Genomic DNA, 26,097 nt, shown 5'->3' on the forward strand with positions numbered 1-26,097 from the left:
TCAGAAACACTCTGGAGCAGCAGCAAATAGGGCAGTTCTCTGGCGTGTGTGATTCAGGAGCTCAGACTAGAGGCTCACAATGGTCCCTTCTGGGTTAACCGGGGTAGCCAGTTAGCTTTGCAGTGATCACAGTCATCCTGGTCCCCTGGTGGCAGAGGTTAAGGTGCTCTGCTGGCCCATCTCTAGGACAGTTTCAGCCCTGCAGGCTGTTGCGGATGAAGGTCGGTTGTCCCTGTGGATATCAAAGGTAAGGAAGGCTCTAAATAGTGGATCAGACTGGGAGGCTTGGGGCATGTCTAGATTAAATTTAGTTGGAGCTCACATGGGCAGCGGAATGAGAGCGCACACAAGAGAAGTGAGGGGATGTGTCTTGTTTTCTAGCTGTTCAAATCACTGCTTCGTTGCCCCACAAAGCTCCTTCTATGACTCCAGCCCTCGTCCCTTCCCCAAGAATCTTTCTCTGATGGAGTTGGGCAGCCGTTGGAAGGCCAGTGACGAAGTCGACTCAGTGGCCTTCAGGTGGGCTGCAGAGGTGCCTCAAGGGGAGACAAGAAGGAGGATGAACCGGTTTGCCAGATCATTCTCGGACTTTGACTTAATGAGGATGCTGAACAGTTCCCTGGTGGAAGGTACTGATATAGACTGCTTCCTTTTCTGTGCGCTGAGTAGAGATAATCTGTGCACTCCCAGGCCTCAGGGAAGCTTAGATCTAAGCTCAGACTCCACTGCTTTCGTTAGCGACCGAAGAAGTGCGGAATTCTGCAGCTCTTGTGCTATGGGTAACTGGGGGGAGGGCCTGATTCTCTCCTCAAACGTATTTTACACTGATGCAAACTCCATGGACTTCAGTCAAGCTGCTCCTAGATTCCTACCGGGCTAAGTGGGATAAGAATTGGGCCTCCCAAGTTTGAAACTTGGGGCCCCTGCAACTGCCAGATTCAGAGTTTACATCTATCTTTCTAGTTAATAAATTTGTTTGTTCATTCTACCTGAAGCAGTGCGTTTGGGTTGAAGCATGTCAGAGGCTCCCCTTGAGGGTGGGTCCGCACCACACCGCCCTCCTGCCCCGTGCCCCACTCTTATGCCCAGCACCCCCTCACCCAGAGACCTCCACCACAGATCTCTATGCCCAGCCCCCACTCCTCCCAGAGACCTCCCCTGCTGGCCTCCCACTACAACTGCACAGTACCCTGCACAACACACTGCTCTCCCAGAGCCTCCCTCCCATAGACCTCCCCACTGCCAACCACCTTCCTCACAGTCCCACCATCACAGCTGCACAGCACCCCATGTTCCTGAGGGGATTCTGCACCAAAAAATTAAAAATTCTGTGCACAATATTTTAAAATTCTGCAAATTTTTTTTGTCAATAAATAAATGTGGAGGCTCCAACATGGCAGTGGGGAGCACACGCCACTGGTTGCATGGAGGTGGGAGACCACCCTGCAACCTCCCCCTACCCCACCCCGGGGCAGGGACACGGCAGTGAGACTGCACCCGATCCTGACACAGTGAAAGGGCCAGACCTGCCCCAGAAACACCCTGGGGCCCTGCCCCCGTGTGCCAGGCGCACCAGGTGTGGGTGAGCAGGCTCAGCCCGGCAGCAGGATCCAAGTGCAGAGGGACTTAATGTGGGGGGATCCAGGTGGGGGTAGGAGAGTTCTCTGTGGGACAATCTGGGTGCGGGTGGCTCAGTGGGAGATCTGGATGCACAGAAGCTCATTGGGGGGTTCAAGGTGCAGGGGCAATGGGACTCTGCAGAGGATCCAGGTGAAGGTGTTTGGGGCTCAGCAGGGGGGGTCTAGGTGCAGAGGAGGTGGGGTTCATTTGGGTGGGGATCCAGGTGCAGGCGTTAGGGCTCAGTGGGGAGGGTGTCTGGGGGGGCTCATCGGGGTGGTACAGATGCAGGGGAGATGGGGCTTGTCAGTGTGAGGGTTCGATGGGCCTGTTTAACAGGGGAGCCCCAACTTCTGCCAAGGAGATGCCGCATGCTGGGCTCCAGCTTCCCCCCTGCCCCCACTTCCCCCATCCCCTTCTCTTCCCCATCCCATGCCCCTTCCCCACCACTCCATCTCCTCCCCACCCACCTTTCTTTCTCCTTGCCCCTGCTTCTCCCCCGCTCCCGCTTCCCCCCATCTCCTTCTTTTCCCCATCCCATGTCCTTTTCCCACCGCTCCATCTCCTCCCCAGGCTTGGGGACCAGGGCGGAAACCACCCCCCAGCACGATCTGGTGGAGTGGAGCGGGTTGGGGCCGGGTCGCTCCACTTCCTGCCTCCAGGTGATTGCAGGGTGGTCCTGACCCCGCACTCATGGGGTGGCGGGAAGTGGAGTGACCCGGCCCCAGCCCGCTCTGCTCTGCTCCCCTGGCTCCCGGACTTTGGGGGAGGGGGGAACCGCCCCCCAGCACTCACCAGCGGCGGGAAGTGGAGCAACCTGGCCCCAGCTTTCCTGGCCTGCTCTGCTGGCCGGGGGATCGGGCTGGCCGGGGCCCCTTCTGAATCTGGGCCCGGTGCTATTGTAAACCCAGTACTGCCTACACTTGATGTTTTCAGATCCCGTATCCTTCAAGAACAACACCTTCACGCGTGCAGAGACCTTCATCTACAAATACACCCGCTCCAAGCTGCACACAATCCAAGACGAGGAACACAAGAGTTTTGTCCTGTGGCGTCACACCGGCCAGGCCCAGCTGTTGGCGGTGCATTTACAAGGCCCCAATAACAATGAAGCAGGTAAATTACAAAATAGTTCTTTCCTCTGGCCCCACCCCCAGTTTATCTCCTCTTGCTCAGTTACCTGCTGATATAAGTGTGAGGTTCTGGGGATCACTCAGACCAGCGAGGGAATCAGTCACCGCCTGCCTGGGTAATTTTGGGGGCCTTAATGCTGGCTGCTATGGGTGAGAGGTCTGACACCAGTAGCTGGCCTGCAAGCACAAGCCTAGTTACTCACTTCCACCAGCCTAGTTACTCCTTGCAGGGTGTCCTCAGCAACCCCTTCTGGTCCCAAGTCTCCCCACATCCATCTCCCTGAGTTCTTAATTACAGACACTTGGACTTTTCCCACTCTGGTTCATCAACCAGTGAAAACTCGCCCCCAATTATCAGTTCACTCTGGGACACCCACACTCAGGGCGGCTCTAGCGATTTCACCGCCCCAAGCACAGCGGCACGCCGCGGGGGGCGCTCTGCCAGTCACCGGTCCTGCGGCTCCGGTGGACCTCCCACAGACATGCCTGCGGAGGGTCCGCTGGTCCCGCAGCTCCGGTGGACCTCCTGCAGGCACGCCTGCGGATGCTGCACCCCAGCCGCGGGACCAGCGGACCCACCGCAGGCATGCCTGCGGGAGGTCCACCGGAGCCGCCTGCCGCCCTCCCGGCGACCGGCAGAGCGCCCCCCGCGGCATGCCGCCCCAAGCACGCATTGGTGTGCTGGGGCCTGGAGACGCCCCTGCCCACACTCCACACAGTTTGGACACCAGAGGCCCGCCTGCGTTGGAAATAAACAAACCGCTTATGGAATAGAAAAATCATAGCTTCCTAGATGGAATAGTGCGGAAAAGCAAACACAGACAAGTTACACGGAAAGCAAATGCAAAGACGCAATCTCGGGCTTCACACTTTTACATTGGCTCAATTCCCTTTTCTAATCCAAGCTGCCCGGTGCCTCTGAACATTTTCACAGTGTGCCCTCTGTCCTAGGAAGGATCCAGTGTTTCGTGGACAGCACCCCACTTAAATGTTAGCTCTCCCTTTCAGGATAAAAAACCTCAAACCCAAGCCTGTGTTTATAAAAAGGGCAGGTCTACACTACAATCTTAAGTCAACCTATGTTACCTTCAGTTGTGGTGGCTGATCTCCACACTACCCTCCTTCTGTTGGTGGTGGTCATCCTCACCAGGAGCACTTTCACTGACTGAAAAGGGGCAATGGGGGAGGGGTTGAGATCCAGAGCTGTCAGCTCCATGCAGCTCCCCACCGGGAGCCCAGCTGCCCCCTGGGTTTCTTGCCTCCCTGCTCCCAGCCGGGAACTGGGGGGTAGTTGCTCAGGGCTTCTCACCTCCGGTGGGGAGATCTGCATCCAGAGTTCAGTTGGCTGCCATGCTCCTGGCGGGGAGCCGAGAGCCCAGTGCTCAGCAGGGCTCCCAGTGGGGAGCCTGGCCGGCAGCCCAAACCGGGACTCTACGTGGCAGCCTGGCTTGGAGCGGAGACCCAGCAGTGGGAGCCGAGAGCAGGGCTTTTTTGTCAATTTCACGGCTCCAAGCCCATGTAAGGAACACAGTGTCTACACAGACACTGCGTCACCCTAACAACACTGACATAAGCCCTAGACCTCTCAGCAGCTTATATGGACCTAATTATGTCAGTGTCTACAAGACAGCCTTAAATTGGCTGTTGGTCTTCTTGTCAATTTCACAGCAGGAGTCCTGAAACTGACAAGGAAGTGGGGCAGCTAGAACCCAGTTGCTCTAGTAGGACCATGTGACGTTCCCCTGGTGTTATCTGGACTGATGATCTGCTAGGTCACTCCAATCCTCGACTCTGGGAGCCAACCTGACCCTGCTCTGCTGAGAGACCCCCCACTCCTGGGCTGGTCACACAGCCTCTGGCACGTAAGCTGCTCCCAGCTACTTGCAACTGAATGACACTAGCCAGTATCTCCAGTCCCAGACACAACCCTAGGAACCTCCATCTTGCAGGGTCCAGTTATGCCCACTGGACGCTGCAAGCTTATATGAATTCATCAATTTAACAAAGAAATTGATCTGTACCAGGCTTGTTATCGCAAGGGGAGTCTCTGACAGGCTTCAAACCAAACGCACTGCTTCAGGTAGAACAAACAAACAGATTTATTAACTACAGAGATAGATTTTAAGTGATTACAAGTCAGAGCATAACAAGTCAGATTTGGTCAAATGAAATAAAAGCAAAACTCATTCTAAGCTGATCTTAACACTTCCAGTGCCCTTACAAACTTAGCTGCTTCTCACCACAGGCTGGCTGGCTGCCCTTCAGCCAGGCTCTCCCCTTTGATCAGCGCTTCAGTCGCTTGGTGGTGGTGTCTGTACATGTAGGTGGAAGAGAGAGAACATGGAAAACGTCTCCCCCTTTTATCATGTCCTTTCTTCCGTCTTGGCTTTGCCCCCCACCCCTCGCCCCCTTCAGAGTCAGGTGAGCATTACATCATCGCAGTCCAAAACTGACCAAAGGAAGGTGGGGGGGTGACTCATTTGAGAGTCCAACAGATGCTTTGTTGCTGCCTAGGCCAGTGTCCTTTGTTCCTGTGAGGCTGGGCTGGGTTTGTCCCATCCATGCCCTGATGAGGTGTGAACTGCCTCTCTGCTCTTGGAGAGTTTTGCCTGGGCTTGTTTTAAGCCATGAGGACACATTTTCAGCCTCATAACTAGATACATGAAATTACAACCTATAACATCACTGTAACAACAACAGTTACTACAACATTACTATAACAATAATGTTCCATCTCCACCCTCTGACAAACTGAGGCTAGGGACACCCTTCCTTACCCATCCTGGCTAATAGCCATTAATGGACTTAATCTCCATGAATTTATCCAGTTCTCTTTTAAACCCTGTTATAGTCCTAGCCTTCACAACCTCCTCAGGCAAGGAGTTCCACAAGTTGACTGTGCGCTGTGTGAAGAACTTCCTTTTATTTGTTTTAAACCTGCTGCCCATTAATTTCATTTGGTGGCCCCTAGTTCTTATATTATAGGAACAAGTAAATAACTTTTCCTTATTCACTATCTCCATACCACTCATGATTTTATAGACCTCTATCATATCCTCCCTTAGCCTCCTCTTTTCCAAGCTAAAAGTCCTAACCTCTTTAATCTCTTCTCATATGGGACCCGTTCCAAACCCCTAATTATTGTAGTTGCCCTTCTCTGAAACTTTTCTAGTGCCAGTATATCTTTTTTGAGATGAGGAGACCACATCTGTACACAGTATTCAAGATGTGGGCGTATAATGGATTTATATAAGGGCAATAAGATATTCTCTGTCTTATTCTCTATCCCTTTTTTAATGATTCCTAACATCTTGTTTGCTTTTTTGACTGCCTCTGCACACTGCGTGGACGTCTTCAGAGAACTAGCCACAATGACTCCAAGATCTTTTTCCTGACTTGTTGTGGCTAAATTAGCCCCCATCATATTGTATGTATAATTGGGGTTATTTTTTCCAATATGCATTACTTTACATTTATCCACATTAAATTTCATTTGCCATTTTGTTGCCCAATCACTTAGTTTTGTGAGATCTTTTTGAAGTTCTTCACAGTCTGCTTTGGTCTTAACTATCTTGAGCAGTTTAGTATCATCTGCAAACTTTGCCACCTCACTGTTTACCCCTTTCTCCAGAACATTTATGAATACGTTGAATAGGATTGGTCCTAGGACTGACCCTTGGGGAACACCACTAGTTACCCCTCTTCATTCTGAAAATTTACCATTAATTCCTACCCTTTGTTCCCTGTCTTTTAACCAGTTCTTAACCATGAAAGGACCTTCCCTCTTATCCCATGATAACTTAATTTACATAAGGGTCTTTGGTGAGGGACTTTGTCAAAGGCTTTCTGGAAATCTAGGCACACTATGTCCACTGGATCCCCCTTGTCCACATGTTTGTTGACCCCTTAAAAGAATTCTAATAGATTAGTAAGACACGATTTCCCTTTACAGAAACCATGTTGACTTTTGCCCAGCATTTTATATTCTTCTATGTGTCTGACAATTTTATTCTTTACTATTGTTTCAACTAATTTGCCCGGTACTGACATTAGACTTACCAGTCTGTAATTGCCGGGATCACCTCTAAAACCCTTTTTAAATATTGGCGTTACATTAGCTATCTTCCAGGCATTGGGTACAGAAGCCGATTTAAAGGACAGGTTACAAACCATAGTTAATAGTTCCGCAATTTCACATTTGAGTTCTTTCAGAACTCTTGGGTGAATGCCATCTGGTCCCGGTGACTTGTTACTGTTAAATTTATCAATTAATTTATCAATTAATTCCAAAACTTCCTCTCGTGACACTTCAATCTGTGACAGTTCCTCAGATTTGTCACCTACAAAGGACGGCTCAGGTTTGGGAATCTCACTAACATCCTCAGCCGTGAAGACTGAAGCAAAGAATTCATTTAGTTTCTCTGCAATGATTTTATCGTCTTTAAGTGCTCCTTTTGTATCTTGATCATCCAGGGGCCCCACAGCTTCCTGCTTCTGATGTACTTAAAAACATTTTATTACCTTTTGAGTTTTTGGCTAGCCATTCTTCAAACTCCTCTTTGACTTTTCTTATTACATATTTACACTTAATTTGGCAGTGTTTATGCTCCTTTCTATTTACCTCACTAGGATTTGACTTCCACTTTTGAAAAATGCCTTTCTATCTCTCACTGCTTCTTTTACATGGTTGTTAAGCCACGGTGGCTCTTTTTTAGTTCTTTTACTGTGTTTTTTAATTTGGGGTATACATTGAAGTTGGGCCTTTATTATGGTGTCTTTGAAATGTGTCCATGTAGCTTGCAGGGATTTCACTCTAGTCACTAAAAGAACAGGAGTACTTGTGGCACCTTAGAGACTAACAAATTTATTTCAGCATGAGCTTTCGTGAGCTACAGCTCACTTCTTCGGATGCATCTCTAGTCACTGTACCTTTTAATTTCTGTTTAACTACCCTCCCCATTTTTGCATAGTTGCCCTTTCTGAAATTAAATTCCACAGTGCTGGGCTGTTGAGGTGTTCTTCCCGCCACAGGAATGTTAAATGTTATTATGTTATGGTCACTATTTCCAAGCGGTCCTGTTATACTTACCTCTTGGACCAGATCTTGTGCTCCACTCAGGAGTAAATTGAGAATTGCCTCTCCTCTTGTGGGTTCCTGAACCAGCTGCTCCATGAAGCAGTCATTTAACGCATTGAGAAATTTTGTCTCTGCATTTCATCCTGAGGTGACATGTACCCAGTCAGTATGGGGATAACTGAAATCTCCCACTATTATTGAGTTCTTAACTTTGATAGCCTCTCTAATCTCCCTTAGCATTTCATCGTCACTATCACTGTCCTGGTCAGGTGGTCGATAATAGATCCCTACTGTTATATTCTTATTAGAGCATGGAATTATTATCCATAGAGATTCTATGGAACATGTGGATTCATTTAAGATTTTTACTTCATTTGATTCTACATTTTCTTTCACATATAGTGCCACCCCCCCCTCCCCCTACACGACCTGTTCTGTCCTTCCGATATATTTTGTACCCCAAAATGATTGTGTCCCATTGATTGTCCCCACTCTACCGGGTTTCTGTGATGCCTATTATATCAATATCCTCCTTTAACACAAGGCACTCTAGTTCACACATCTTATTATTTAGACTTCTAGCATTTGTGTACGAGCACTTTAAAAACTTGTCACTGTTTATTTGTCTGCCCTTTTCTGATGTGTCAGATTCTCGTCTGGTCTGACCCATTCTTTATCCTCTTCCATCCTCTCCTCCTGACTAAAACTTACAGAATCTCTATCAATAGACTCTCCTCTTCAGCGCTGCAACTCCTGGCTGCAGCGCTGGCTGGTGATCCAGCGCTGCTCATCAAGTGTGGACACACACCAGCGCTTTTATTGGCTCAGAATAAGGAGATATCCCAGAATGCTTTTAACTAAATTACTCCCTTTGTTTTGTTATGCAGCCTCTCTTTGTTTTGTTGTGAACCTTCAATCTGTGAACAATCAAATGAGATCCTCCTCCCTGTTGTGAACAGCTCTGTGGAGCTCCTCCGTGCCGCTTGCTGCTATCTAAAAACAAACAGAGCTCCTGTTTGCTGTGATCATCTGTACCTGGCTGTAAACAATCAAATGAGAGGCAGGCAGGGAAACAGCGGGGAGTCGTGCCTGCAGGCTGCTTGCATTAAAGTTAGTTAAGAAGGGGGGGGAAAAAATGTTCTGATTTTTTCAGCAGAAAAGCAACACAGTGTTGGCTCCCTGCAAATGCTGCAAATGTGGCCACACACCAGTGCTGGTAGCTGTGAGTGTGGCCACACACCAGCGCTGCTCCTGCACAGCTGGATGACCAGCGCTGCAAACTACCAGTGCTGCAAACCGTAAGTGTAGCCAAGCTCTAAAAGAAGTCTCTGTCCAATCCACATGCTCCTCTGCAGCAATCGGCTTTCCCCCATCTCCTAGTTTAAAAACTGCTCTGCAACCTTTTTAATGTTAAGTGCCAGCAGTCTGGTCCCCCTTCGGTTTAGCTGGAGCCCATCCTTGCTGTATAGGCTCCCCCTATCCCAAAAGTTTCCCTAGTTCTGAATAAATCTGATCCCCTCCTCTCTACACCATCGTCTCATCCACACATTGAGACTTGAAGCTCTGCCTGCCTACCTGGCCCTGCGTGTGGAACTGGGAGTATTTCTGAGACTGGATTTCAGTCTCTTTCCTAGCAGCCTAAATTTGGCCTTTAGGACGTCTCTCCTACCCTTCCCTATGTCATTGGTACTTACATGTACCATGACCACCGGCTCCTCCCCTGCACTACACATATAAGTCTGTCTAAATGCCTCGAGAGATCTGCAACCTTTGCACCAGACAGGCAAGTCACCATACGGTTCTCCCGGTCATCATAAACCCAGCTATCTACGTTTCTAACGATCGAATCTCCCATTACTAACACCTGCCATTTCCTAGTGAATGGAGTTCCCTCCCCCGGAGAGGTAACCTCAGTGCAAGAGGCAACCCCAGCATCATCTGGAAGGAGGGTCCCAACTATGGGAAGGTTTCCCTCTGCTCCTGTTGACTGCTCTGCTTCCCTGGGCCTTTCATCCTCCTCAACAGCGCAGGGGCTGTCTGACCAGAGGTGGGACAATTCTACAGTGTCCTGGAAAGCCTCATCAACATACCTCTCTGCCTCCCTTAGCTCCTCCAGTTCCGCCACCCTGGCCTCCAAAGCCCATACGTGGTCTCTGAGGGCCAGGAGCTCCTTGCACAGAATGCACATATACGCCACCCGCCCACAGGACAGGTAATCATACATGCTGCACTCGGTGCAATAAACAGGATAGCCCCCATTCTGCTGCTGGGCTTCTGCCTGCATTGTCTCCCACAGCTGCCTAGGTTACTGACAGGGTTTTTGTTTAAATCAAGAAGTTTGGATTATAGTTTAGTTTTAAAGTTTTAAAGAATGGCAAGTGTACCTCGCCCCCTTCCCAAGTCCCTCTTGAAACTCCCTGTTAGCAGCCCCTGGTCGCAAAGCTCCCTGGTCATTTACTCACGGCTTTATAAAGCCCTGGCCTTCCTGATAGTCCCGCCCCCTGACTAAGGCTCAGCCAATGAACAAAGGCTTCTAGATTTCAAACCTTGTTTAGAAGCTCAGCTTATCCAATTCATACTTCTTTAACTTGATGGCAAGAATACTGTGGGAGACCGTATCAAAAGCTTTGCTAAAGTCAAGATATACCACATCTACCGCTTTCCCCATATCCACAGAAACAGTTATCTCATCATAGAAGGCAATCAGGTTGGTCAGGCATGACTTGCCCTGGGTGAATCCATGTTGACTGTTCCTGATCACCTTCCTCTTCTCCAAGTGCTTCAAAATGGTTTCCTTGAGGACCTGCTCCATGATTTTGTCAGGGACTGATGTGAGGCTGACCGGTCTGTAGTTCCTCGGGTTCTCTTTCTTCTCTTTTTAAAATATGTGCACTCTATTTGTCTTTTTCCAATCATCCCCCGATCGCCACAAATTTTTCAGTGATAATGGCCAGTGGCTCTGCAATCACATCAGCCAACTCCCTCATGACCCTCGGATGCATTAGATCTGGACCCAGGGACTTGTGCATGACCAGCTTTTCTAAATAGTCCTTAACCTGTTCTTTCACCACTGAGGGCTGCTCACCTCCCCATCCTGTGCTGCCCAGTGCAGCAGTCTGGGAGCTGACCTTGTCTGTAAAAACCGAGGCAAAAAAAGCATTGAGTATTTCAGCTTTTTCCACATCATCTGTCACTAGGTTGCCTCCCCCATTCAGTAAAGGTCCCACACTTTCCCTGACCACCTTCTTGTTGCTAACATACCTGTAGAAACCCTTCTTGTTACCCTTCACATCCCTTGCTAGCTGCAACTCCAATTGTGTTTTGGCCTTCCTGATTACACCCCTGCATGCTCGAGCAATATTTTTATACTCCTCCCTAGTCATCTGTCCAAATTTCCACTTCTTGTAAGCTTCCTTTTTGAGTTTAAGCTCATCAACGATTTCACTGTTAAGCCAAGCTGGTTGCCTGCCATATTTGCTATTCTTTCTGCACATCGGGATGGTTTGTTCCTGTGCCCTCAATAAGGCTTCTTTAAAATACAGCCAGCTCTCCTGGACTCCTTTCCTCCTCATATTAGCCTCCCAGGGGATCCTTGCCCATCAGTTCCCTAAGGGAGTCTAAGTCTGCTTTTCTGAAGTCCAGGGTCTGGATTTTGCTACTTTCCTTTCTTTCTTTTGTCAGGATCCTGAATTCAACCATCTCATGATCACTGCTGCCTAGGATGTCACCCACTTCTACTTCCCCTACCAATTCTTCCCTGTTTGTAAGCAGCAGGTCAAGAGGAGCACGGCCCCTAGCTGGTTCCTCCAGCACTCGCCAAAAACTTCCTGGATTTTCTGTGCACCGCTGTATTGCTCTCCCAGCAGATATCAGGGTGATTGAAGTCCCCCATTAGAACCAGGGCCTGTGATCTGGAAACTTCAGTAAGTTATCCAAAGAAAGCCTCATCTACCTCATCCTTCTGATCTGGTAGTCTATAGCACATGCCCACCACGGCATCACCCTTGTTGCTCTTGCCTCTAAACTTAACCCAAAGGCTCTCAACAGGCTTTTCTCCAGTTTCATACCGGAGCTCTGAGCAATCATACCACTCTCTTACATATAGTGCAACTCCTCCACCTTTCCTCCCCTGCCTGTCCTTCCTAAACAGTTAATATCCATCCATGACAGTGCTCCAGTCATGTGAGTTATCCCACCAAGTCTCTGTTATTCCAATCACATCATACTTCCTTGACTGTGCCAGGACTTCCAGTTCTCCCTGCTTGTTTCCCAGGCTTCTTGCATTCGTGTACGTGCACCTAAGATAACTAGCCGATTGCCCTACTTTCTCTGTATGAATCAGGAGGCTTCCCGTCTTGTACCCTCCTCCTTGTGTTTCCTTCCAGTATCCCTCTTTCCCACTTACCTCAGGGTCACCATCCCCCAGCGAACCTAGTTTAAAGCCCTCCTCACTAGCTTAGCAAGCCTGCCTGCGAAGATGCTCTTCCTTCTCTTCGTTAGGTGGATCCCACAATCACTTTATAAGGATGAACATGGGGTGCAGGGTGTTCCCACGAGGTACAGAACACCACAGACCCTGCCTCCTGAAATTGACAGGGCTGCCTGGCTCCCAGCGGGAGCGAGTGGAGGAATGGGGAGGGAAGAGGGCGGGAGCCTGTAGGTCAGCCAGGCTCCTGACAGGGAGCTGCCAGTAGAGCTGAGAGACCATGCTCTCAGCTCCCCACACTGCCCCTCTTCAGCCGGTGGAAGAGCTCCTGGTGAGGATGCACACCCCTGACCCAAGGAGGGTAGTGTGCTGGCTGTAAATCAACCTAGTATAGGTCAACTTAAGTTTCTAATATAGACATGCCCTAAGCTGCCTTACGCCGACCTAACTGTGTAGTGTAGCCCAGTCTTTTCTTTCTTCCTCCCCACCCCCCATTTTTTCTCTTCCTTCTGGCATGATGACTCCTGGCTATTCAGCATGAAATAACTGCTTTCTCAGTTTCCCAAGACTGAGGGTATGTCTTCACTAGCAACATTAATGCGCTGCCGTGGCAGCGCATGGCTGTGTCGTCGCAGCACCAGCCAGCTCTCTCCCAGTGCTGTAAAAAACCCACCCGCACGAGGGGAGTAGCTCCCAGCGCTGGTGCATGGTCTACTCTGGCACTGTAAAGTGCCAAAACTTGCAGCGCTCAGGGGGGTGTTTTTTCACCCCCCCAGAGTGAGAAAGTTGCAGCGCTGTAAAGTGGCAGTGTAGACAAGGCCTGGGGACTACAGGCCAATCAGCCTCACCTCAGTCCCTGGGAAAATCATGGAGCAGGTCCTCAAGGAATCAATCCTGAAGCAGTTAGAGGAGAGGAAAGTGATCAGGAACAGTCAGCATGGATTCACCAAGGGCAAGTCATGCCTGACTAACCTAATTGCCTTCTATGACGAGATAACTGGGTCTGTGGATGAGGGGAAAGCAGTGGATGTGTTATTCCTTGACTTTAGCAAAGCTTTTGATACGGTCTCCCACTGTATTCTTGCCAGCAAGTTAAAGAAGTATGGGCTGGATGAATGGACTATAAGGTGGATAGAAAGCTGGCTAGAATGTCGGGCTCAACAGGTAGTAATCAACGGCTCCATGTCTAGTTGGCAGCCAGTATCAAGCGGAGTACCCCAAGGGTAGGTCCTGGGGCCGGTTTTGTTAATATCTTCATTAATGATCTGGAGGATGGAGTAGACTGCACCCTCAGCAAGTTTGCACATGGCACTAAACGGGAAGGAGTGGTAGATACGCTGGAGGATAGAGATAGGATACAGAGGGACCTAGACAGATTAGAGGATTGGGCCAAAAGAAACCTGATGAGGTTCAACAAGGACAAGTGCAGAGTCCTGCACTTAGGACGGAAGAATCCCATGCACTGCTACAGACTAGGGACCGAATGACTAGGCAGCTGTGCTGCAGAAAAGGACCTAGGGGTTACAGTGTCCGAGAAGCTGGATATGAGTCAACAGTGTGCCCTTGTTGCCAAGAAGGTTAACAGCATTTTGGGCTGTATAAGTAGGGGCATTGCCAGCAGATCGAGGGATGTGATCATTCCCCTCTATTCGACATTGGTGAGGCCTCATCTGGATTACTGTGTCCAGTTTTGGGCCCCACACTACAAGAAGGATGTGGAAAACTTGGAAAGAGTCCAGCGGAGGGCAACAAAAATGATTAGGGAGCTGGAGCACATGACTTATGTGGAGAGGCTGTGGGAACTGGGATTGTTTAGTCTGCAGAAGAGAAGAGTGAGGGGGGATTTGATAGCTGCTTTCAACTACCTTAAGGGGGGTTCCGAAGAGGATGGATCTAGACTGTTCTCAGTGGGAGCAGATGACAGAACAAGGAGCAATGGTCTCAATTTGCCATGGGGGAGGTTTAGGTTGGATATTAGGAAAAACTTTTTCACTAGGAGGGTGGTGAAGAACTGGAATGGGTTACCTAGGGAGGTGGTGGAATCTCCTTCCTTAGAGGTTTTTAAGGTCAGGCTTGACAAAGCCCTGGCTGGGATGGTTTAGTTGGGGATTGGTCCTGCTTTGAGCAGGGGGTTGGACTAGATACCTCCTGAGGTCCCTTCCAATCCTGATAGTCTATGATTTTCTTTTCGGCTTCAATGACTTTCCATTTACTTTAATGGCTCACTATTATGTCTTCCTGGCTGGACAATGGATGGGTACTTGAAATTGGTTTTGTGTGAACAACTAGCCTGGAGGGGTCGGGGGTGCCCTGTTAGGAGCGGCACCAGGGTTTTTGCCAGCCTAGGCGGCAGCGCTCCTCTTCTGAGCATTCGGTAGTGGGAGTCCTTCCGCTCCGTGTCTTCAGGGCACTTTGGCGGCGGGTCCCAGAGCGAGTGAAGGACCCGCCGCTGAATTTCCACCAAAGACCCAGAGCGGAAGGACCCCCTGCCGCCAAATTTCCACCGAGGGCGGCAAAATGTCGCCCCCCAAATGCTGCCGCCCTAGGGGACCGCCTAAGGTCGCCTAGTGGAAGCGCCAGCCCTGTGCCCTGCCCTGCTTGATTGCTTCACTGCCTGTGGTGAGGTGATGCTCTGGCTGCACCACAGTTACATTCACAGCCACAACCTGGCTAGAGATCTCTTAATGACCACCAAGTTAGGAACGTTACAGGCTTTCATAAAAGAGCTTGCTTGACATATATTTACACACAATGTCATTGCACACAACCAGTTGATTCAACTGATTATTCTTTGGGGTTCAGCCCTCTTGTTCTCCCCTTGGGGTGTGTGATGGGGCGTACATATCCCACGCTGGACCAGAAGGGGTTAAAGGGCAATGCTGGGCCCAGAGCACGGGCCGACTGGAGAGGAAACGTAGAAGGGCACAACCTAGCTCAGAAGGGGGAGGCTGGGGAGGAAGATGGACCTACTCTAAGGGTACCAAAGAAGCCACCCATGAGAGAGACAATTGTGTGCTGAGCCTATTGGGGCTGAAGCTTTAGTTGTCTTTCCTTTTCTTTTGCTATCCTATATTGGACTTGGAGGTGTGGGGGAGATGGAAGTGGCCCAGTCAGGCAGCTCCAAGGGCACTCCAGAGTTCTGGACATTGTTGTCTCTCATGGGGCCCTGAGAGTGGGAGGGCCCGGGCTCCCCTGCCAACAGCATTTGGTGCTGAAGGGGCATAAATCTCATTTCTACCCCTGCCAAGAAAGGGGAGGGTGAGGACATTGAAAACCCTGTGGTGAAGCCACATCCACAGTAAGGAACTGGACTGAAACCGCTTCCTGCTGGGAGGGTCGAGACTGGAAACTGGGTGCGCTGCCCACTAGTCCACCTGGTCTTCTGGGGACTCTGTTACATCTGGTGGAGAATGCAGGCACACTAGGCACGATGGTAGGCCAGAGAAAGAGGGAGATAAAAACCAAAAACCAGAGGTGGATTTTGAGAAACTGCTGAAGTGAGTTCTCCTGAACCAGCAGCAGCAGGTGGCCCAGTAGCGGGAGGAGCTGCTGATTAAGGAAATGGTAGAAGCACAGCAGCGGCTCATCCAGCAGATGGCGACACTCCCACAGCCATGGAGTCTAACCCTGGGAGGGGGAGCTGCTGACCCAATACCAGCCATCCCAGTAAAGCTGACAACAATGGGTCCCGTAGACAACCCAGAGGCATTCCTTGCCACATTCGAGAGAGTTGGCATCATAGCCCAAGGCCTCAAGGGAAATTGGGCCAACCTATTGGCCTACTACTTGACAGCATGCTGGGCCAGGCAGCATACCAGGGCCTCAGTGCGGCAGCTGCACAGGACTACACTCATGTCAAGGCAGCCATCCTAGACCTACCAGTAGCAGTTCTGCAGCAAGAAATTCCCAGCCAAAGCCTGACCCCGGACTGTCGCCCACAATCTGAAGGATCTTGGCTGGCATTGGCTCCAGCCCAAGGGATGCCTAGGGGTTCAGGTAGCAGGGAAGATCGTCATGGAGCAGTTCACCCAGGTTCAGTGGCCCCATTTCGAACTGGTAGAGGAGGGGGCATATCGGGTATTGAAAGATCCCAAGATAGGGGAGGTAAGAATGCAGCTCTGAGGGCCAAGAAAGTTTCAAAGAGGGGTGCTTCAACTGGCCATGCAGCACCATGTGGGGGTCATTGGGGTGGGAGAAGACTCATAACAGAGTGACCACGAGGTTCTACTGGCTGGGTGTCCATCCAGAGGTGTGGGACTATTATGCATCATTCCCTGAGTGCCAGTGGACGGGTCAGAAAAAGGTTCCCCCCAGTACCACTACCCATTGTAGGGTACCCTCTGATCTGGGAGGCCCATTAGAGAAGTCTGCAGTGGGGCACAAATATAGCCTTGTAATTTTAGACAATGCTACCAGCTACCCTGAGCCCATTCCCATTCCCAGTAATGGTGGCTGTCAGTGCTAATGAACTCACAGAAGTATTTGCCCAAGTGGGGCTCCCCAGAGAAATACTAAGAGAGCAAGGGAGAACTTCACCTCCGAACTGATGAAGGAGCAATGCATGATGTGCCGGGTCTCAAAGCCAGGCCTGGGAGGCCCAGACAGCTGCTGCATCCTGGCCTCCACCCAGAGTCCACTGAACCCACCTGGGCCAAGGAGCTACTAGGCCTATAGCCTCAGCCAAGTCTCCACCCATGGGAGCCCTGATTGGAGGCTCGGCTGGCTCCACCATTTGGTCCACCCGTGCTAAGCCAGAAGGAAGCACAGGAAGCTTGTGTGAGAAACAAGGTGGTTTCCTGTTGTGGCTACATTGGACACTGCTTCTGCCTGTCTCCTGCACTGCTCCTGGCTCCTACCTTTGCTCCTGCCTTATGTCAACCTAACTGTGTAGCGTAGACCAGGCCTTAGGTTGACCTAATTATGTCAGTGTCTACACTACAGCCTTGATCCTGCCGATGTAAGTGCCCTACTACACCGACATAATAACTCCACCTCCACGAGAGGTGTCTTATGTTGGTGTTGCTAGGGCGACGCAGTGTCTGTGTAGACACTGTGCTCCTTACATGGGCTCCAAGCCGTGAAATTGACAAGAAAGCCCTGCTCCTGGCTCCCCAGCCTTGCTGCTGCACACTGGATCCTCACCTATCCTCCAGTTCCTGTCCTCGCACCTCGCCTCCAATCCTCGGTGACCACTCCTGGCTCTGACCTCTGACTTCTGACCCTTGACTCTGACATTTGGTATCTGACCCCAGCTCTGACCCTCAACTTCGATTTCCAGTTCTGACTCAGGCTTGACCCCCTGGTTCTGATAACTGGCAGTTGACTCTGGTGCCCTTGGCTTTATTCCCCAGCTTTATTCCCCAGCCCACCGAACCTGACTCCTGCTCTGACTACTAGGCCAGACAGCCTATATCCCAGCCCATAACAACCTGGTGCTCAGACACCTCCTGGTTGCTGCGCAGCTGCACTCTGATTAGCTTCTATCTGAGCAGCAGTCTCCTGTGGGAAAGTAAGTCTGGCTGGACAAGGGTCATTCACAGCCCTGATTAATCTTCAGAATAGGTCCATCCTGTGTACTGAATGAGGCAAGACTCCTATGGAAAAAATAGTATGTGATCAGGTAATTAAAGACTATCATAATGGATATGGGCACAGGGGTCGAATTAAGATTGCAACAGGCATTCTGACACTTCCTACCTTTGGCGTGCTTGACTGTGCCACCTCTAATGTTCTTTTAATGTCATTTTCTGCACGTAATTATTAAGATCTGATTTTCCAACCCCTGTTTCTTGGGAGTATTTTGTCTCCAGGCACAGTCCCACTGAAGTGGATGGCATTACTCAGTTGAGTGAAAGTGCACAACTGAATCTCTGATGTGCAGTTATTTTTAAAAGAGCCATCAGCGTCACCGATAAAGTGATATGGCAGCTATTGTGCATGGATTTCAGGTTCCTCACTCGCTATTTATAAGTGATGGTGCTTCCCAGATCTTCTCAGATAGACGGGCTGCCTTTTTTATTGTAATTGAGTCTGGATTTCCTCTTGCTTTTCTCTTCCTAGTGAAATTAAACCTGGATTTATATCGCTCCCCAACACACATCAGTCCTGTTGCTATGAACATTGTGGAAAACAACGCTGCGGAAAACAATCTGTATCTGTGCTGTGTGAAGGATAAAGGTAGCCCTGTGCTGCAGCTGGAGGTGAGTGGGATTAGCAGACCTTTAGCATCATCACAGACTCCAGAGCGACTGAAATTCAATCCACATCTCTGGTTTTTATTGATACCTTTACATGGGAGTCACTGTTTCCCCCCAGATACGGTTTATGATTACTATTATCATTTAGTGCTATTAGAGTAGCACCTTGATTCTTCATTCGAGACCAAGGCCCTGTTGTGGTAGGCACTGTGCAGTCACGTAATAAGAACGTTCCTTCCTCAAAGATTTTATCATCTAAATACAGAAGACAAAGAGTGGAAGGAGAAGCAGAGATAAGAAGTGACTTGCCCAGGAGCCCAGGTCTCCTGAATCCCAGTCCATCGCACCACCCTATTTCATTAGATCATGTTGTCTCTTGTGCCCTTGGGGTATGTCTATAGTGCAGCTGGCAGCGAGCCTCCTTGTGTGGGTAGACAGACTTGCCAAGCAGGGCTTGAGCTACTCTGCTAAAAAAGGGAGCTCAGGCCTCCAAACCCAGCTGCCCCCCTGGTTCTGAGCCCAGGTGGCTAGCCCAAGTCTCTGAGGTGCTGCCATGTCCACACAGTTATTTTTAAAGTGGTAGTTTGAGCAAAGCTAGTGCAAGCCTGTCTACTGTACTGGTGGGCTTGCTCCCAGCTGCAGTGAAAACATATCAGTAGTGATCAGGGATTAAAACTGCAGCCATGCTTTTGCAGCGTCCATCTAATTATTGTCTACCATTGGGCCTGATCCCTCTTACATTGAAATCCCATTCAATAGGAGCAGGAATAGGTTCCTTGTTTGGTGGACAGTCTTTCTCAGGTGTATGAAACACCTGTGGTGTCCGGGCCAGATTCTCCTGTCTATGTGCACCAGATGTTTTCACTACACTCAGAGGGCCAGCATTTCACACCCACTTTTCACTGGTGTAAATGACAGCCCAAAGTGGAAGGCAGGGGAGGGTCTAGCTCAGTGTTTCCTTGGACCAAATTCTGCTCAGGGATACCCACATAATAGTTGCACTGACACAAGTCAGAGTGGACGCTAGCTCTATGTCCTAATTAGAAGCCTCTTCTCATACTCATCCCATTGCAGGATGAAAGCCTTCCAAAGAGCATCCCTGTTTCTAACTGGCCTCTCTTATTTTCCACAGAAGGTGAAGGGACCTATGAAAGACATCAGGACTGAGGATCAGAAGCGTTTCATCTTTTTCAAGACCAGTTCTGGTTCCACTTCCAGCTTTGAATCAGCTGCCCATCCAGGCTGGTTCCTCAGCACCTCAAAACTGAGTGACAAACCCGTCAAGATGGTGAATCAAACCGGAGAGCGGGACATCACTGATTTTTATTTGGTTGAAATCTAATCCCTAGCCAGCAGTTACTGGCTTAGAACTAAATGCTTGTATGTACTATATACAGTAGGAGCATAACTATTTATGGGATCTCAGCAATTCCATATTAATTCATTTTTATTAATCATGTTTTAATTAATTTATTAATGTAATTATTTATTTAAATTAATTAATTGAATTGTACTATGTATGTATCTTGTGAACCTTGTAACCAATACTTGTAATCTCTCATAACTCAAGCCTGACCCCAGTTGTACAATACCTTCCTTCTTAACTTGTGTAAATGTGATTTTAAACATTAGCATTAATTCCATATTAATTCAGTTTATTTATTATTATTATTATTATTATTACGGTAGCATCTAGAGGCACCAGCCACAATGGGATGTCTCGTTACATTAGGCACTATACATATAGTTTTGTTCCCTGATCATTTATAGGGACACTGTTAGATGAAAGCCTGCCTCTAATATTGTTAGGTTTTGTGGGTTTTTATATAATTTTTTACAAAATATCAACAGAAAAAAAATTCTTTTAAAATTCCACAGGTTTTTTGGGAGGGTTCTTATAAGCAAATAAACCAGCGCCTGCAGTATTTGCAACCAACACTGGTGTCTAGGGAATTGAAAACCTGAAGATGCAATTGGCTTGAAACTGATTTCTTACCAATGTGTAACTGACTAGTCTTTTCTTATTATCTGAACTGAAATGCAAAGAGAAAGTAAATAGCATGAATAGGAAGTCAGACTCTTTTACAGTTTCTTGCAGTTTGAGTAATCTAAGGTAGTGATATATTTATTACAAAACTGTCAATCCTAACAGTATGTGGAATATAAAATAGCCATGTTATGTTGTAGAAATTAAGTTATAGTAATTAAGTATTATATTATTATTGTATTATTGTTTCTTTATTTTTTTATAAAGTTGGTATTTAAAAATTGTTAATTCCTTTGTTCATTTTGGACTTGAATGTGGGGAGGTTGACCATATGCAATTCTTGCTGAAAATCCTTTGTGACTGAATTCTGGGTTTCCAGGTGCTTTTCTATGAGAGGTGGGGGGTTTTTAGGCCTTGGAGAAGGGCAATGAAGCAAACTCTAGCCCAGGGGTTCTCAACCTTTTTCCTTTCTGAGGCCTCCCCTCCCCAACCCTCAACATGCTATAAAAACTCCACAGCCCACCTGTGCCCCAACAATTGTTTTTCTGCATATAAAAGCCAGGGCTGGTATTAGGGGGAAGCAAGCAGGGCAACTGCATGGGCCCCCTACACCATGGGGGGGTCCCCGCAAAGCTAAGCTGCTCAGGCTTTGGCTTCAGCCCCGGATGTTGAGGTCAGGGCAACGTGGACTTTCTGCCCTACGCCCTAATGAGTCTAATGTCAGCCCTGTTTGGCAGACCCCCTGAAACCTGCTCGTCGACCCCCAGGAGGCCTCAGACCCCTGGTTGAGAACTGCTGCTGTAGCCCACCCAAAGGTTACAGAGGCTTAAAGAAAAGTCCCCAAATCATGAGAGTTGTGATAAAATTGTGAGAGGCCTGGTCTACACTAAAAAGTCAGGTTGACCCAGCTATATCACTCCGGGGTGTGAAAATCCACACGCGAGTGGCGTAGTTAAGCCAATTTAACCCCAGGTGTAGACAGCATTCTTCTGTCGCCCAAGTTACTGCCTCTCAGGTGGGCGGGGGGATTAACTACACTGACAGGAAGGGATCGAGATAGGCCATGTCTACATGGAAGCACTACAGCACTGCGGCTGTGCCACTGTTGCGTTTTAAGTGTACACAAGCCCAGAGTCGGCAGCGCTGCTGTTATCTGCATGCAGTGGTGCTTGGACGTCCTAATCAGGATCATTGTAATAAGAGACGGACTGGCACTGCCCCAGCAAGCTCCCAGGCTGTGTGTGTGTGAATCTGTTTTTTCTCTTCAGTGTGATTTGGTGGCTGACAGCCATGGAATGGGTGAACCCCCGCTTTGGGGAGACCCGCTGGCCCCACCATTTCCCCCCAGGGCCCCATCCCCCGCATGATGGAGCCCCAAACAACCCCTCCCCCCACAAAAGAAAAAAGACCCGAGGAACCCTGGCCCACCCTGACCCACTGCGTTCCCCCCCTCCCCCAGCACCAGACTGAGATGCCGGCCCCCCAGAGCACTGGGCCGGCCCCAGCACCGCCAGAGTTGGGCTGGGCCTAGCGCCCGGCTGAACAACCAGCCCCCACAAGCACTGGGACAAGCCAGCAGCCTCACCGAGCGCTGAGCTGGCCCCAGCACTGGGCCGAGATGCCAGCCCCCCAGAGCACCAGGGTGGCCCCAGTGCTGCCAGAGTCAGGCTGGCCCCAACGCCCAGCCAAGTCAGCAGCCTCCCCAAGCTCCGGGCTGAGCCGCCAAACCCCACGAGCGCTTGGACGAGCCGGGCCAGGCCAGGCCACGCTGGCAGCCTCTCTGAGCACCGGGCTGGCCCAGTACCAGGACAAGCCGCCAGTACACACCCACCGACGGTCCTCCGACCCGCGAGAGTCAGGCCGGGCCAAGAGCCGCTGGCAGCCTCCCCGAGCGCCAGCTCCTCCCGACCCTGAAGGCCACCTACCTCTGCCGAGCTGCCAGCCCAGTAGCGCCCGACCAAGCCTCCTCACTCCACCGGTCACTGGCTCTCCACATTGCTCCTCACTCCCTCATCCCAAGGAGGAGGGACGTGGGGAGCAGCGGGGACCTTGGGGGTGGGAGTGGAGAGGAGGAGGCGGTGGGGATCTCGGAGAAGGGGGGGCCATTGCGGCCCAGTTGTCCTGCAGCAAGTCGGTGGCAGCGCCCATGCTGACAGCATCCGCTGGGAAGCTTGCTTAGTGACCGTCTTGGTTGGCTCTGTTATCCCCAAAGGCTGCATTAGGTGTCTGCATGGAGTGCGGCCTGCTAACAGGTTTGTCACTGGATATTATAGAGTTTGATCAAGGGTGTGGTGGTTATTTCATGGGAATCTAGAGAGCTGTGTGCCAGGCCAGTCTCCTTCGCCTCTGTGTCACGAGTAGGGTTGCCAGGCGTCCAGTTTTCGACCGGAGCCCTCTTACACACCATGAACGCCTCATTTCTGGCCCCACCCAGAGCCCACACCCCCAGCTGGAGCCCTTCCCCCATGCCCCAACCCCCTGCCCCACCCCAGAGCCCCCTCCTGCACCCCCAACCCCTCAGCCCTGGCCCCACCCCAGAGTCCACATACCCAGCCAGAGCCCTCACCCCTCCCACACCCCAACAGCTGTCCCAGCCCGGAGCCCCCTCCCGCACCCTGAACCCCACATCCCCAGCCCCACCCCAGAGCCTGCACCCCAGGCCAAACCCTCACCCCAACACCTTGTCCCAGCCTGGAGCCCCCTCCTGCACCCCAACCCCCTCATCCCCAGCCCCACCCGAGAGCCCGCACCCACAGCCCTCATCCCCCTGCACCCCAACCCCCGGCCCCACCCCGGAGCCCAAACCCCTCACCCCAAACCCCTCATGCATGGGGGAGGCAACCTAGTGACAGATGATGTGGAAAAAGCTGAAATACTGAATGCTTTTTCAGCCTTGGCATTCACAGACAAGGTCAGCTGCCACACTGCTGTCCTGGGCAACACAGGATTGGGAGGAGGTGAGCAACCCTCAGTGGAGAAAGAACAGGTTAAGGACTATTTAGAAAAGCTGGACATGCCGAAGTCTGTGGGTCCAGATCTAATGCATCCGAGGGTGCTGAGAGACTTGGCTGATGTGATTGCAAAGCCATTGGCCATTATCATTGAAAATTCGTGGTGATCGGGGGATGATTGGAAAAAGGCAAATATAGTGCACATATTTAAAAAAGGGAAAAAAAAGAACCCGGGGAGCTACAGACCGGTCAGCCTCATGTCAGTCCCCGGCAAAATCATGGAGCAGGTCCTCAAGGAAACCATTTTGAAGCCCTTGGAGGAGAGAAAAGTGATCAGGAACAGTCAGCATAGATTCACCAAGGGCAAGTCATGCCTGACTAACCTGATTGCCTTCTATGAGGAGATAACTGGCTCTGTGGATATGGGGGAAACTTTTGATACGGTCTCCCACAGTATTCTTGCCAGCAAGTTAAAGAAGTATGGATTGGATGAATCGACTATAAGGTGGACAGAAAGCTGGCTAGATTGTTGGGCTCAATGGGTAGTGATCAACGACTCGATGTATAGTTGGCAGCCAGTATCAAGTGGAGTGCCCCAGGGGTCAGTCCTGGGGCCGGTTTTGTACAACATCTTTATTAATGATCTGGATGGTGGGATTAATTGCACCCTCAGCAAGTTCGCAGATGACACTAAGCTCGGGGAAGAGGTAGATATCTGGTTCTGGGAAGAAGGATAAAGGAGTTTAGGGTGCAAGTGGTGGTGTCATCCATCCTCCCTGTGGAAGGAAAGGCCCAGGTAGAGACCATCGAATCGTGGAGGTCAACGAATGGCTACGCAGGTGGTGTTGGAGAGAAGGCTTTGGATTCTTTGACCACGGGATGGTGTTCCAAGAAGAAGGAGTGCTAGGCAGAGACGGGTGTTGTACTGCACAGGATCTTTTCAGGGGGAATAAGGCAAAGCACCACATTTATTGGTAATACATGTATCAATCAACACTGTATCATTTGCATATGATATATATTACACTCATGAACTCACACACACACAAACACACTCTGTCTTGTTGTTGTTACCAATTAGTTGCTCCCCTTAACTTCACTGGCCAGGTGAGTTAAATGGGGGAGGCATGGAGCCGGGCTTCTGCTGATCCAGATCGATGCTCCCATGTTGACAAGATGAGACCCGGGGTCCTCTGCAAGACACCTCACATTTATTGCAGCTTCCCTCTCATGCAAATTGGTACCAGATTCAAAATCTGTATCTGTGTCCATTGGTCCTTTGTGCTGCTTCCTCCTGGGTGCTGTCCCAATGCTGTTCAAAGAGGGTGTTTTCAAAAGAAGGTGCTCGCTTCTAACCCCCAAGGCCCTCAATACATCTGCTCTTCTTTAGTGGGCCCACTTGACAAGTTTTATTGTTTTGGGGTCTGGCTTCCATCTCCTCTCCAACCGTTGCAGCTATCTGGAGGTGCTGCCTTCCCCGCCTTGCTCATTCACACCTCGTTCATTCAACAGGGAGAGATTAAAAAGTGGGGGGGGGAGATTTTATTCTACTCCTAGCAAAAAGACATTTTTTTAACATTATACCAAGTCTCAGTACAAAGTTTTCTATATAAGGATCTGATACAAAGTTGTATGAAAATAGAGGCATAATACAAAGTAATATGAAAGTTAGGTGAAGATGCTTAATGCAGAGATTTTTCTACACGGACTCCACCTAATGAAGAGAGGGAAAAGCATCTTTGCAAACAGGCTGGCTAACTTACTGAGGAGGGCTTTAAACTAGATTCACCAGGGGAAGGAGACCGAAGCCCTAAGGTAAGTGGGGAAGTGGAAGTACGAGCAGGAGAGCGCAAGAGGGGAGGACTCCTGCCTCATACTAAGAAAGCAGGACAATCAGCGAGTTATCTTAAGTGCCTATACACAAATGCAAGAAGCCTGGGAAACAAGCAGGGAGAACTGGAAATCTTGGCACAGTCAAGGAATTATGGTGTGATTGGAATAACAGAGACTTGGTGGGATAACTCACATGACTGGAGCACTGTCATGGATGGATATAAACTGTTCAGGAAGGACAAGCAGGGCAGAAAAGGTGGGGGAACTGCATTATATGTAGGAGAGCAGTATGATTGCTCAGAGCTCCAGTATGAAACTGCAGAAAAACCTAAGAGTTTCTAGATTAAGTATTAGAGGTGTGAGCAACAGGGCCGGCTCTAGGTTTTTTGCCGCCCCAAGCAAAAAAAATTTTGGCTGCCCCCCGTCCCTGCCCTGGGCTCCCCCCCGCACCCCCTGCTGCCCCAGCCCTGGGCTCTACCCCACCCCCCACACCCCCTGCTGCCCCAGCACTGGGCTTCCCCTTCCCCCACCAGTGCCCCCTCACACACCTCCTGCCGCCCCAGCCCTGGGCTCTCTCCCCACCCACCTGCACTGTCCTTCCGCCACAGCCCTGGGTCACTGGTAACTCACTCCCAGGGCAGGTCATTCAGCAGGAATTTTGGATGTGCACAAAACACAGACAGGATTGGTTCCCATATGGTTACAGAGCTGCAGTACAGTGGAACAATTTTCAGCTTGTGTGATTGGAGGATGTCTGGATGCATATGATAAGACTGTCCTCCATAAATGAGGAAAAGTTGAGGTGCCTTTATTATTCTTTTGTTCCACTCTTTCTTTCTATGGGGAATTTGCCAATGCAATATCACTGTCTTCCTT

The 26,097-nt window shown here is 50.0% G+C and overlaps 1 protein-coding gene across 1 annotated transcript; it reads left to right on the forward strand.

Annotated features, from left to right (window-relative positions):
- The first annotated feature begins 499 nt into the window (after positions 1-499).
- On the forward strand, positions 500-19,792 carry LOC120397289 (interleukin-1 beta-like). Its single transcript, XM_039522987.1, has 4 exons — positions 500-629; positions 2,554-2,733; positions 18,314-18,453; positions 19,583-19,792. Exons 1-4 carry the CDS (start codon positions 560-562, stop codon positions 19,790-19,792), a joined length of 600 nt encoding a protein of 199 aa, XP_039378921.1. The 5' UTR covers positions 500-559.
- The last annotated feature ends 6,305 nt before the right edge of the window (positions 19,793-26,097 follow it).

This window comes from Mauremys reevesii, linkage group 2 (genome assembly GCF_016161935.1).
Source record: "Mauremys reevesii isolate NIE-2019 linkage group 2, ASM1616193v1, whole genome shotgun sequence".
Taxonomy (NCBI): Eukaryota; Metazoa; Chordata; order Testudines; family Geoemydidae; genus Mauremys; species Mauremys reevesii.